At 41.1% G+C, this 14603-nt stretch overlaps 1 protein-coding gene across 1 annotated transcript in view; it reads right to left on the bottom strand.

Annotated features, from left to right (window-relative positions):
• MTPN (myotrophin) overlaps positions 1-13149 on the bottom strand; it is a 42106-nt gene extending 28957 nt beyond the window's left edge. The window contains exon 1 of the mRNA XM_074582857.1: positions 12751-13149. Within this exon, the coding sequence (XP_074438958.1) occupies positions 12751-12822 (72 nt within the window). The 5' untranslated portion in view covers positions 12823-13149. The remainder of the gene's footprint in view (positions 1-12750) is intronic.
• Between the last annotated feature and the right edge of the window lie 1454 nt (positions 13150-14603).

The raw sequence follows: 14603 nt of genomic DNA, 5'->3' as shown, positions 1-14603 counted from the left end.
CAAAAATTACTTACTGTCAGTCCATTAAATAAATTAATGTAACCCTGTCTCATTCAGCCTGCCAGAGAGAGACTAATGCTGCTGTTGGTTAGAGGTTCAGCAAATTCTGACCATTCCAGTAGTTTTCCAGCTGTAGCCCAAGTGGACCACAGTTGTCTGTGGACAACTGAACAGAAGCAAGTGACCTAGATTTATTATATGGGATAACTATTTTCAACTTAGAGAATTTCAGAAGATCTGGAAGTTCCTTGGTTTTTGTTTAATGGCTGAGAGCAACTGCATTAGCTAAGCCTTTCTACTGATTATCTTCGTGTTCACAGCAAGAGATATTTAATAGTGCCTTTTTGACACTGCTGGGTTTTTTTATTCCCTGTCCTCTAAATTTCATAAATTGGAGCAACAAGGAATTTTCTCAAAGCTGTCTTCTTTCTACCCTGTATGCTATGGGCAATATTTGGGACAAGCGGTCTTTATACCACCTTCTTATCACATTTTACTGAAACAAACAAAAATAGCAAAAACATCCACAAGAAATCCTGCAGATGATCAAAAAGTAAAATCAAATGAACAGATGTTGAGAAGGGAACTTCTTGAATACAGAAAGTTAAATCTCTGTGTCTAAGAGGCCGAAGACATCAATAGCAAGTTTTCATTGCTGTTCTGGATCCACATCTAGTCTTTGCTATTAGTTTTGCTTGCCACATCCACCTGAGCTTCAATATTTAAAAAGCTGAAAAAAGGTTACTCAAAGAATTTCAGCATAACATTCCTGCTAAAGGACCCTCAAAGGTTTATCAAAAAGAGGTATCTTCTGTTCTGATGATAGTGTGACTCTCTCCAGTTGGCATTTTGCAGCAAGTTCTATAACCACAGCAGGAAGATGTAGATGTCCATGTATGTTTAAAATCAGTATCTACTTTGCAATTCTCTACTTTGACAGAAGCCTCAGCTGCTAATGATAACATCAATACTTGGTCTACACAAGTTAAGAAAATGAATTATTAGCCTGATGCTGGCTTTTGCCTGTCTTGATATGGCATTTAAAGTACTCCGAAAAGCTTTTATAAGCACCTCTACACTTATTTTGGCTTAAGTCAACAAAAAGGTACTTATCAAGCATACTTTCAGGTTTTATTTATTAGTGGTAAACAAGTATTTAGCTTATCAACCATAATCAAATGCAATCTGAAGTCTTTTGTCTCAGTCAAAAGAATACAAGTCCAGAAACAACTGCCAAATAAACTGAACTACTGAGCCGTTTGTGCTTCAGTTGTTGTATCAGCACTTTTAGAGACAAACTAACCTGATACATGAGTTGTTCAACAGAACAGTAACGAACCTACTGTTTCCTAGCTACAGCTTCTAGAAACTTATGCTACAATCCCAGCTTCAGAGATGTGTCAAACATATGCATTATCGAAAACAGTTGTTCTCCCCCCACAAATCCTTAATCTAAGACTTAAGTGAAAAATAGTGGAAACCACTCACCATTTCCATTAGCAAGTGATGAAACAGGAATAAAAGGACCAGTTTTGTGGCTTCTCTTAGCTCTTATGAATTCCTATTTAGAAGTTTCATCCAAAAGCACTCGCCTGTTAGGCAACAGCTCACAGTAATGGCAGCAACTAGTTCTGACAGAATAAGCTGTAGCAGACAAAGGTATTCTAACAAGAGACTCTCCGTCCAGACTACTATTTTAATTGCTGAGTGTTACTGCACTAAATATTCTAGATCACAAACAGAAACAGTCAATGATCAGACACTTTCCAAGCTACCTCTGCTTAGAAGAATTGTTAGAGTTTGGAATTAAAATTAAAATGCTTTAGTTATAGCACGAGGGCTTGTCTATCATACATGATCATGTGTCACAACCAAAAATAAGAATTAGCGGTTAAATGGTTGTAAGGAATCACAGACAGGTCTAATGACCGTGTACCTTGACATAAAACTAACGTTCATTCTAAAGAGATGTGTTAAGTACTGTATCCATCGAACACAGTGCAGCATCCATTTTCACAGGCAACACTGAGCTGGCTTAAAAGGGTTTTTCCTCCAGAAGTGACTGGCCAGACTCCATGTTTTAACACTGCTGCATTTTGATCCGATTTGGATGATCTGATTTCTACCCACTGATGATATCCTCTCTGAGGGTATACTAAGCAGAAAATACTCCAGCCCACGTGCGTGCCAAATGATTGCTAAACAGGAGACATCAACCATACTTAAACCACAAATCAGATGAGGGCTCAGTGATTCAGTACTATACCATCAGCAGACTGACAACAGACAACACTATCAAAACAGAAAAATCTACAAAACACCTATTCATGTAGTTTCATACAAACTCAAGCTTAACACGTCAGATCATCTAATCATGGAATTCTGAAAGCAAGTTTGGACAAATAAAAATACACTGTACCATGCTTCACTTCCTTGGTGCCACTAAGTTTGTATTAGAGTAAAATATTAAGTTCAAGGATAAAGCAATCCAAAGGTTTAGTAATAGGATTCAGGCTATTTCCATCATTAGGTCATTGCTCCAAAAGTTAACCATCTGAGCAAAGAATCAAAGCCATTACCATCCAATCTGCACTTGGTTGCTAGCTCTGAATGAAAGCATTTTCAATTACTGTAAGAGCCTCAACATCTGTATTAAAATGCTCAGTACATGTTGTCCAAAGAATGTCCAGGAAGTGACTGATTTCCTTCTAGGAGAACAGTAGGTGCCAGCTATTTGGTTTCAGTTTCAATAGATGCCAGCTTGATATTCTGACTTCTATGCATGATCTAAAAAACTAACAATAATAATAAAAAAACACCAACCCACAATAATAAACACGAGTTCTCAAAGTTAGGGTTGTACTCCATGAATTCATGAAAGGATAAACAGGAAGATGAGTATACCTTCAAAATATTACTGCTATAGTTTAAAAAATACTGAATTCAAATGTTGTAACTGGGGCTTAGCATCATAAGCATGACTGATTTCTCTAGAATCTGAACAAAGGATATGTCCAAGGCAAGATCAAGTGTTCTGTCAAACCCAAAGCAATGAAGCTTAGCTTCTAAGGAAGTTTTCATATTAAGATTAGCAGTCATTATTTTCCTGTGCACACTGAGTTTACATTTTCTTCACACAGCAATGCATAAAAAGATATGAAATATTAAAAGTTCTATAAGTTTTGTGCCTTAACACAGATTTTTGTTGATACATTGAAGCAGCTGATGACTGGAATCACACAAAACATGGAAGTAAAAAAACTTGATCAGGAAAGTTATTTTTAAATACATAAAATAAATGCTGCTTTCCAAGCAGTATATACTTAAAAAAACCATACACATTAATATCCACAGAATGGCTCTGTAAACTAGTTATATACGCTTTGAGTATTCAGTTCACTGTAATACTGTCATTAACACTTACCAATATTGATATTGCACTTTTATAATTTAAACAATCCATCTACATAAGTTAAGCTATTTTCTCCAGTTTTTACCAGGAACTACTGTTGACAGTGCTTTAGTAAGTACAGTCTATTAACTTGTCACAAGAACTGAAGACTGTTATACTCTAATACCTACTTTGAGATTAAATGCATTTACTGTTGAGTTAGTTACTATCTCCGAGATAAATTTAAGTAACAGATAATTAGTGCTTTATTACAGGCTAGATTCAAGTTTTTTAAACCATGCTAAATATCCACCCCTTTAGTCAAGGAAGAGTTAATAGTATTATTAAAGTTACTGAGAAGCCAGAAATCCAAGAAATAAAGATTCTCCTAAATGCCCCACTTGAAAACAGAGGATCCCGCAAAATTTTTTATACAGGCCATACACAGAAATGCAGATTTCACCTCATTGGAACTCTCCTGACCAGTCTTTTTTATATAAGAACCTGAAACCTCCTCCTCTCAATTGGATTACTTGAATCAAGTACTGGAAGCGTTTTTGAACAAACATAAAATCCTTTTAAAACATTTATTTCCTATGGTATTTGTATTCATAGCATCATTAACAAAACAGTTTAGAAGAGATATGCTGACAGCAACTGTTCTATGGACAGCTCTCTACCTATTGTCTCAAATGGCCTTCCAGCTCATCTTTCCTCCTTGAAGCTAATCACTAATTTATAGGCCACAAGTGTGTTAAAAAGCAAGTTCATAAGTTACTGCAGTTTGGGGAAAGAAAGTGTCAGTCATTCGACAATAACTATAAAGACTTGATCTTAGCTCATAAGAAACTTTGAGCACACAACTCTGTTTTATAAACTGACTCCATAATTAGATATGCTTCAGAATATTCTTTGAACTTTGGTTGGAAGTATGACAGGCAGATCTCCAGAATACCTTTCTAGTGATGTTTTGGTCTGTTCAGCTTATTAGCCACTGCATGCAATTACTCTGATTTTCAAAGTGTAGCTGAAGGCTAAGTAAAATGATTTCACCATTTCCCTTTTGGCCTGTAATCAGTGAGGAAGGCAGCAATGGATATAAGCAAAGACAAAAATCTAGACCATTCTTGTTGTAGCAAGAAAGTTACAAAAATTCTTTCTTTGGAGAAACACAATAACCCTTGGGATAATATGTATCTGTAATGAACTACAAAACTACACTGCACACGAAAAACTAATAGAGACCGTAAAAATGGGCAAAGTGCTAAAAAGCACCAAAACCCAAGTCCCTCAAGCTACTTCAAAGCCATACTCACATGTTTATTAGTTTACAAGACCATATTTCTCTTTCCCTTCCTACTCTCCTTCATCAGGATTTCAACTACTTTCAGGATAACATCAAGTTACTTGCTGTCCCTTTATTTATATAAAAACAAACAAACACAACAACAACAAAAAAACAAACAACACACACCAAAATACACACAAGTACATTCCAGTCAAACTGAGAATTAAGACAAGAACCGTAGCTTGTTCAATAGGACTTATTAACACTGTATTGCTTTCCAAGTCAGAAAGCTACAGAACTGCACTGTGTTGAGAGCACAACACAGATACCAGTCCCTTAAACATTTAAAGGAAACTGTTGTTCCTCTCCCCACCTGTAGCATGTGATTGGAGAATTCACCATTGGTGGTTGCAATCAACATAGGCTCTAACATCAACCTGCAGTAAAAAAAGCCAATGGTATATCCAGCATCCAATAAAGATTTCAAACTCTTTAATATGAGCTGTGCTAATTTGCACCTGCCCCTCCGCATAACAAGCTAAAGGAGAAAAATATCCAATTATTCAAAACTGCTAAAACTGCAACTTGTAAGAAAAACAGCTCTTGTATAACCAACTGGTCAGTTATTGGCATCTAGTAATTCCAGCTACTGCTTTTGTCCTAGTAATAGGAGATCTGTCTGCACAAGTGACAACTGTCTCTTTCCACAGAATTGTATTGATTGGTAAATACAACATACAAGATGGAGCTTTTGCTAGGGGAACTAAAATTAAGAATAACTTACTACAAACCTTCAACTTCGGAAGTGTACAAATTAGGTACAAAGATGTAATTTTTTTTTCATACTTTTGTCTGGACACATACTCAGAAGTTCAAACAAATATAAACACAAAGCCATAGAAAAACAGCTAAGAACACTCAGCTGGAGATATGTATTAGAAAAATGAATATGTGACATAAGCAATACAATTTTATACATCCCCTAGCTTTCCATATCTTTTCCTAAATTTTCTCTTTGACATTTCATCTACTCCTTTGAGCCTTTCAGTCTCAAAAATTCTCAGACTTGAGAATCCTGCATTTGTGAGTCCACTATGTTCTCCTTAAACTTGGGTAGAACGTTTGACCTTTAAGTCCTGTCATCTCAACAGTTAAGAATATGCTCCTTCAGAATAGGCATACAGAAGTTACTTGGACTATTGTGAACTGTCCACGTGATTCTTTATTTATGCATTTTGACACTGTGGCAACATCCATTCATTCAGTATTTTAACTTATGTGGCCTGCGTGACTTACCAAGTCCATGGTACCCAAGTCAGCATTCAATGCATAATCTTCACAACTAAAACAACTTTCCGCACATTATTTTAAATGGAGACAGAATACAAACCACTACAGAATTGTTCTCTTGGACTTCTAGAGAGCTTAGCTCACCTTCCGTATGCCCTCCTATTGAAATCAAAATTAACTAACTGAATTGCAAGACAAGAGCTAGGCTTGAAAAACAAGGATTTGGTAAAGATAAAACTGATACCAGAGGGACAACTGAGGTTAGAATAAGGCAGGGTGGGAGGAAAAGGAGCAGTACTAGAAGCAAATATTTTCCTCACACCACTGGATTCTCTGCTTGTTATTCATAACTTATTCCTTAACTTTGTGCCATCATACTTATTATACTAGAGACCACAAACTCAGACAAAACAGGAATTTAAGGAACGGAATACATTAGTAAAACTTTCAGCAGCAAAGATTTAAATTCAATAGCTTATTAAAATCTGATTTCGATCACTCTCTCTACTTTTTGTAGCAAACACCAGTTAGACACAGGACAAGTCAGCATAATAAGAACAGCCCAAACAGAAACAAATAAGGAAGTACTTAATTTTTTTTTTTATTTAAGCACAAAAAAGTGAAACATGAGTCACATACTTAGGCAACCTCTTAAAGCCACCAAGAGTTTCAGAGCACAGAAGCCAATTGACCAAACTACCAGGGCTACCGAGATGATTAGGGGACTGGAACACCTCTCTTACGAAGAAAGGCTGAGGGATTTGGGTCTTTTTAGTCTGGAAAAAAGACGGCTGAGGGGGGACCCTATCAACACTTATAAATACTTAAAGGGTGGGTTTCAGAAGGATGGGGCCAGGCTCTTTTCAGTGGTGCCCAGGGACAGGACAAGAGGTAATGGGCACAAACTTGAGCATAGGAAGTTCCACCTAAACATGAGGAGGAACTTCTTTACTTTGAAGGTGGCAGAGCACTGGAACAGGCTATCCAGAGAGGTGACGGAGTCTGCATCTCTGGAGACATTCAAAACCTCCCTGGACGCGTTCCTGTGCAACCTGCTGTAGGTGACCCTGCTCTGGCAGGGGGGTTGGACTAGATGGTCTCCAGAGGTCCCTTCCAACCCTATGATTCTATGAAACAAAACAATCATAGGCCTGACATCAACATCTCAGAAAGATACTACTACATTCAACAGTTCCAGATTTGTGATCTGTCTTATGAACTCTGTGTACATTGCAGATGAAAATGGCTTCAGAATCAGTTATATCTGTACCTTCACAAAAAGGACAGGTTTTAGAATTCTGGGATGTTCATTCAGTTAGCAAGTCATACATTCCACCACAACGCCAGGTTTACAGGTGAGTTTGTAACTCCATGTTGCTCCTATAAACTACTTACAGAATTGATGCACAAACTATTAATATTTGTGAGCAACTCTTTGACACATGTCCTCAGACTCTTTCGGGTCAGACCAGGGATATTAATTAGCCATCCTGAAAAGGTGTTTGTCCATCAACCTTATACGTCTTATTGTACTCACTACTAAAAAGCAGCTGCCAAGCTGTGTTCTTCTGAAAGTTTTTCCAGTATATTTATGGCATTTTAGCTAAGAGTAATTCTACCACAAATATGGAACCTGCTAACAGCAGGTTACTATAGCAAGCAACTGTCTTGTTTCTTAAAAGAAAGGTTTAGGTCATCATGTTCAAATTTACAAACAGTAAATTGAACACCAACTTCAAGTAGAACTAAGCAGTAAACCAAAACTGTATCTTTAGAAATCACACTCCAGCTCACTCAACAGTGATCAAGAGGAAAACGACAGAAGGCCTAGAATACTCCAGATAAAGAAAAACCCATATAGTACAAGTATTAGCATAAAACTGAGGAGTTACAATACAGAGATATCCAAGAGGCTCCACAAGGGATAAACTCAGTCCAGCAGCTCACAGGTCAGTGCTAGCCCTGATATGCCCCTGGACAAACTGCTAAAGTATACTTGCACTGCACTGTAATCCAGCAAGGATTGCAGGCTCTCTGTCACTTAAAGGCAAGAAAACTGTTTCCAAACCAGAGGCAATTCAGATATCAATGCAGCTATAATAATGAAGTGCATTTCAGCATTCAACATAGCGAGGCAGGGTGAATTTCAATATATCCATGGTATGGTTAATCTGTAGCTCAGGTAATCCATCCAAATATAATAACCGTTTAAGTGTTCCTTTTCATTTACTTTGTTTCTTAAGGAGTAGAAGTCATTTCAATGGACACCCAAAAGAACAGAGGTTACCCCTCAAAAGTTATTTCTCCATTCTAATCATTCTTCTCGCAGACATATTTAAGTATCTTCTCTTTTTCACAACACTTAAACCTTAACTATACCCCTGACCGCTACCTCTTTTTCAAAACGGTATTTCTAAACAATGTTTTTGGTTTAGTCTCTTCAGTTAGTTTTGCAGTAGTCAAGTTTTCTGCATTTCTCAAAACATGTATACAAACATCATTATTCCCCAAAGAACTGCAACTAGTATCATAATTTTGTGAAGGATGCACAGGTAGTTGCTGTTTTCTAGTTGAGTTATTGAAGGTCCTCTAGGGATTTAGTTTTGTTTGTTTTGTCCTTTAAAAAAACAAGACTCCACACCGGAAATGCCTACTAGCCAAGGATACATGTACATACTTTCTGAAAACATTTGTTTCACAGCCTACCATCACTTCAGCTTCCCAGTAGGAAAAATCTGGTGCTTCCAGTTTGGTTGACTGTCCTATATTCTTATAGTATTAGGTTAGATGATTTATCAAACATAACTGTAAGCAGTGGTGTGTTTAGGAAGCAACGATATAAGGGATTACGGCAGCTCACAAAGTGAGGAATTCTCAGTTAAGCTATGGGAGATGAAATTACTGTAGAACAAACATTTATTGTAACCTCTTTCTTACAAATCCAAGTTTATCTTGCCAAAAACTTTGTGTGTAGAGACTGAACAGGAATTATACTTAGCCACTGGGGAAGCAGGATAAAGAAAAGGAAAAAAAGCAAACACCATTCACGTTAAGAAGTTCTGCAGGTTTAATATACCCTGCTCTTCTTCTAACTAGTACTTTTTAACCTCTGTTCCCTCCCTTGAGGGAAGCAAACGTCTCTAGTCCGCGTGGGTCCTCCTTACGCATTTAACTGCACATTTGATTCATCTATTCCCATGAAAGCTTCTGCTTTCTTGGTGAATTTCAAGAATTTGAGTGGATGTACGTGGGAAGAGTGCAGAATTCCTTCAATCCCCTCAGTTCCTGCAAAGACACCTCTGAAGACAATATATGTTGGCTATATTCAAAAGGAAGACATCAAAGAAAGCTAACAGTAAGAACTACTGTTTAATCTAGTTATCATAAAAATAGATGACACCATTAAGTGTTAGCATAACATATTAACTACAGTACTTCAGTAGAAATTTAACATTTACCATAAAGAAAAAGTTGACACAAGTCAAGAAACAGAGACCAATAAGGTGTTTCTTACAAAAGGCAGACATCTTACAGGACTATTCAAACTTTACAATTAATCTTTCACATTTTTATTGAGTAGAAGACAACAATGTCTTCCAAATGCACAGACTGGCAGCACTAAGATCTCTTTTACTAGGCAACAAAACAGTATCATTTGGCATTGGTTTGTTTCACTGCCACCCTCAAAACTACTGTTTCTGTGAAAGATTCTTTCTGAATAAAGCATCTTTAGGAGAATGCAAGATCTCTTTACACAGAAATACATAAAATGCAAATGGAGACTCTTCTGCCTCTGTAACCTTTCTTTGTCCAAGAACTACTGAAGTGGCAGAAACTTTTTCTACTTACAGAAGATAAACCATGTCATTGAAAAGAAAGGTTTTCACATTGTACTTTAAGTAAGTTTCACCTGCTGTTTGAATCAAAGTCTGAGAGACATTAAGCTACCATTTTCTTGGTACCTACTAACCAAATCTGAGATTAAAAAAAAAAAAAAAAAAAAGAGAGAGATACTAATGGCTCCAAAGACAGAACCTCCACAATTTATTACACACAAGTGAAGATTATCTGATTATCAGAGTTCAACTCTTCTAGCCTGAATGACGACATCCATTTTTACTATTATTCTTAAAGTGCCCAGGGTCATCTGGTCAGCATTTCAAGCCCTGCCATTCAGGTATGAAACAAAATCAGAGGTCAAACCCTTTATGTTGTAATTGCCAGTAAAACGGCAATACTATAGTCAAAAGCTGTATTGTTTTCAATCAACTAATGAGGAAACAAGACTAGAACAAGAAACAAAACAAATGAGAAGTTGGAAATCAAGTTTCAGGAAGACAGACAAGAAAGAATTTTATGAAGAAGCAGACTGTAAGATATATAAGACTGCCTCCCACATTACAGGCAGAGGAAATTTCTGCTACTGCAAAGTTTATATAAGTAAAATTCCTGAATGTTAAATCATACTTAGAACAGGAAAGCAGCAGGGAGCAGAAGCCATACAGCCGATAAGAAAGACAGTCAAAAGAGAACATCCAGCATGGAAAAGATACTTTTCTAAGAACTGTAACTATGAAAGCATGATTTGCCCTCACATATTTCATTAATTTGGGAACGAAGAGTGTGAAGTTCCAACTGAGGCTTCTCGTACAGTCCAAGGATTTATAGAGTTCTCTTGCCCCTCCTCAATGTACATTTCCTGTTGTGCAGTGAAACATAAGCTCATTCTTATACTCTTTTCTTCCCTGAAGGTACCTCCCTTTTCTTCGTTCAGTTTCACAAAACCCACCAGTACCCCTATAAAACCAGAAATTAGCCAAAAAATTAACAAACCACAAGGAAGGAAGAGGAGCAGTCCAAACTTGCTCATATAAGCTTTGTTTCCACAGGAAACCATGCTAAGAGTTTACTAGCCCGCAATCTGTCAAGAAAACATAATGAACTGAAAAGAAAACATTAGACTTCTCCTGTTACTGGCAAGTAGGATGCTGAACAGCTGATGACAGAAAGCATATTTGCACATGGGAGAAAGAAATTAACAAGATTTGTTTGCAAATAAGCAGAAAATTCCCATAGTTTATTCCCATTCTACGTTAGAAGCAGTTCTAAATTCCCATAGTTTATTCCCATTCTACATTAGAAGCAGTTCTAAAATGTAAGATTGTTCAAGGATCGTAGGCTTCTTTTACTGTAATCATCTAACCACAGACAGTATCTCTCTTTTAAGGATTTCTGCCTCATTAGTACAGTCAGATGATGCCCTTCAGCCTCTTTACTATAGCATCATCGAGGCTGGCTCAAGCCTCTTTCAGTAGAAGATAGAACTAAGTATTTGACTTTGCACTGAAGCGGATGAAGAGTGATCACATAAATCCATTTGCTACATGAGTTGCAGTGCGACTCTTCCACAGTGGGAATACAAAGAAAAGCTTTGTAATTAGTACTGCAGTGATCTTGTAGATATAAACTGATTCAAGATGGTTACTGCCAAAGTTTTTGCCTCAGCAACAGATACACAAGTATTGTGCAGTGAGCTCTCTAGGTATACACGAAATTCCTGTAAAACCTGTAGCAAGAATCCAAATCTGCTGCTGAAACACTCTGGAGGCCCCCAAAACGGAGAAGAAATAAGACGCATTAACGTAGTATTCAACTTCATTACACACACATAGGTACATGACCCTTATCAAACAGATGAAGTGGGATAATTATATTATTCCCAGTTATTACCTCTAGCACTATACAAAGAGAGCAGAGTATGTGAGTGCACAGCCACTTTGATGCAAAGTCCAGTAGCTGAAACTGTCAGAGAAGACTATTCAAGCTAATCTGTTGGACTTTGTACTAAAGCAGCTGGAAGTACTTGCACACATTTCTTTTTGCCAAGAGCGCTATAAGTTTGGGTAGTGCTTTTCAACCAAAGTTGACAAGTGGAGCAGGAAGAACTCAAGTCATCACAGCAAGATACGTCAGCATGTGTCAAGCTCCCAAAGACAATCATTAACTTGTTCAGAGATCTAAATAATTATAGCTAAATTACATGTAAACCTCTGCTCTGATGTAACAGTTTCTAGACGATATTCCTGAACGCTAAGGATTCAGTGAAGCGGTATCTTGCCCTTATGTACGCTTTTCCCACAAACCTCATTGACAACTGAAGGCAAATGAGGACAGAATCCAGCCTCCAAATACTACAATGTACCTGAAGATTATTCACCCATTACACGGGTGCCTACTGTTCCAATAGCACTCACCCTAACCAGACACCAAAACACTTTACAGAAGGTTAACGAATTAAGCCTCAACACACCCGGTAGCTTAGCATCACCCTATTAAGGATGAACCCTGAGGCACAGAGATGAAGGATAACCAAACCAAGGCCACACATATGCATATACACGTAGGATCAGGGAGGCAGGACTGGGATATGGACTGTCAATCTAGAAAGTTTCACGTACTGCCAGCACATATGAACGCACAAGAGTCGACCCGGGGGGCAGGAGGGGAACAGGGCGGCGGGTGAAAAAAGGAACCCCAGGAACCGAGAGAGCAGCGAGGAGGGGGCGAAGGAGCGCGCCCTGCCGCCTGGACCCTCACCGCCACCGCGGGAACTTCCCACAGAGCCTGCCCCCAGGCATGTCGCGGTTCCTGCCACCCCCGCGGCCCCGCCCGGTCGACTCACGAACGGAGGGCCCTGAAGGCTCCCTGCACATCCTTCCCTCCTCAGCCCGCAGCGCCGCCTCGCCCACCCCAGGCCCTCGCCGCCGCTTCCTCCTCCTACCTTGGCCACGTAGTCCTTCACCTCATCCAAGTCTCCATTTTTGAGAGCCCACATGAACTCCTTGTCAGACATCGCGGCCGCCTAGCAGAGACGCGGGCGGGCGAGGCGGCGGCGAGGGCGACGGCGCGGCGGGCAGGAGCCCCTCCCCCGGCTGGCGGCAGCTCGCTGCCGGCCGGCGGCTGGGCCGGCGAGCGGTTGGGCTGGCGGTTGGTCGGGGGGCGGCGGCAGTTAGGGCGGTTGGGGCTCGGCGCCGCGCAGCGAGGCCGGGCGCGCGGGCAGAGGGAAGCGCGGCGGCGTCCGCCTGACTGAAGGGAAAAGCGGTTTACTTGCGTGCGGCGCTTCCGCTTCCGGTTGCCATTTCGCTCCCCTGCCCACCCCACTGAAACGCCCACGCGGGACGGGGGGAAGTGCGGGGGGGAGACGGCGGGGGGCGCATGCGCCGCCCACTGAGTGCCGCTTTGCGCATGCGCCACTGTAAGCGTCCCGCTGTTCCCGGAGATACGGCGGGGGGGGAAGAAGAGGGGGAAGCGGCTCGGCGCATGCGCCGTCACTTCCCACCGCCTCGCCCCGCCCCGCCGGCGGCCCCGCCCCCGGCCGCCCCGGGGGGTTGCCATGGTGACACGGCCTGCGCCGGGCCCCTCAGGCCATCTGGCCCGCTCGCCGGCGGGGCCGCTGAGGCTGCCGCCGGCTGGGCAGGCGAGCCCTGTGAAACTCAGCCGTGGGCAAGCCTACGCTTACCTCACCATGTGCCCGGGACCCTGCGGAAGATGCGCGTGGGGCGTTGAGTCTCCGCCCGGGGCGCTGCGGCATGGCCGGGGGCGCGGCAGGCCGCGCTGGGGGTCGGCAGACCGCTGGCTCCTGCCTCCCACCCGGCTGAAGAGCTTCAGCCTGTTGAAGTGTCTGTTCCCACTGAGGAACTGAGTGTCTAAATAGCTGTTCTGCAAAACCCGAGGCACTGAACATGCTGCAAATAATTATCGTAATGCTTCCAAAACATGAGCGGGGAGACATAAAAGGAAGTATGTGATAATTAATTAATGTGTTGGCACTTGTCGGTTGCATCTGTTTTCTGAAACCACATGTTTTGCATGTGGGGCATACAGCCTGTTGTGTGAATCATACCTGACTGCTAACAGGCAGACGCTCTTCCTAACCCCCTCTGGCAAGCATCATACTGAATCATAGAATCGTAGAATAGTTTGGGTTGGAAGGGACCTTAAAGACTATCTAGTTCCACCCCCCCTGCAATGAGCAGGGACATCTCTCACTAGATCAGGTCAATCAAAGCTCCATCCAACCTGATGTTGAATGTTTCTGGGAGTGAGGTACTAACCACCTCTGGGCAACCTGTTCCAGTGTTTCACGACTCTCATTGTAAAAAAAATCCCTCTTTTAGGTTAAAACCATTACCCCTTGCCTTATCGCAACAGGCCCTGATGAAAAGTTTGTCCCCATCTTTCTTATAAGCTCCCTTTAAGTACTGAAAGGCCACAATAAGGTCCCCCCCGAGCCTTCTCTTCTCCAGGCTGAACAACCACAACTCTCTCAGCCTGTCCTCACCGGAGAGTTGCTCCATCCATTGTCTTCGTGGCCCTCCTCTGGACCCACACCAACAGGTCCATGTCTTTCTTGTGTGAGGACTCCAGATGCAGCGCTCCAGCTGGGGGTCTCACCAGAAAGGCGCAGAGGGGCGGAATCATAGAATAGTTTGGGTTGGAAGGGGCCTTTAAAGGTCATCTAGTCCAGCCCCCCAACATCCTGAACACCATTGGAGCTGCTCCGCTGTGACTGTCCCCAACACACCCAGTCTGGCAACAGTATGAAAATGTACAGATACTGTTTAAAGTACCAAT

This window comes from Larus michahellis, chromosome 1 (genome assembly GCF_964199755.1).
Source record: "Larus michahellis chromosome 1, bLarMic1.1, whole genome shotgun sequence".
NCBI lineage: Eukaryota > Metazoa > Chordata > Aves > Charadriiformes > Laridae > Larus > Larus michahellis.
The sequence above is the reverse complement of the archived record's forward strand: the minus strand, read 5'-3'. Positions and strand labels throughout refer to the sequence as shown.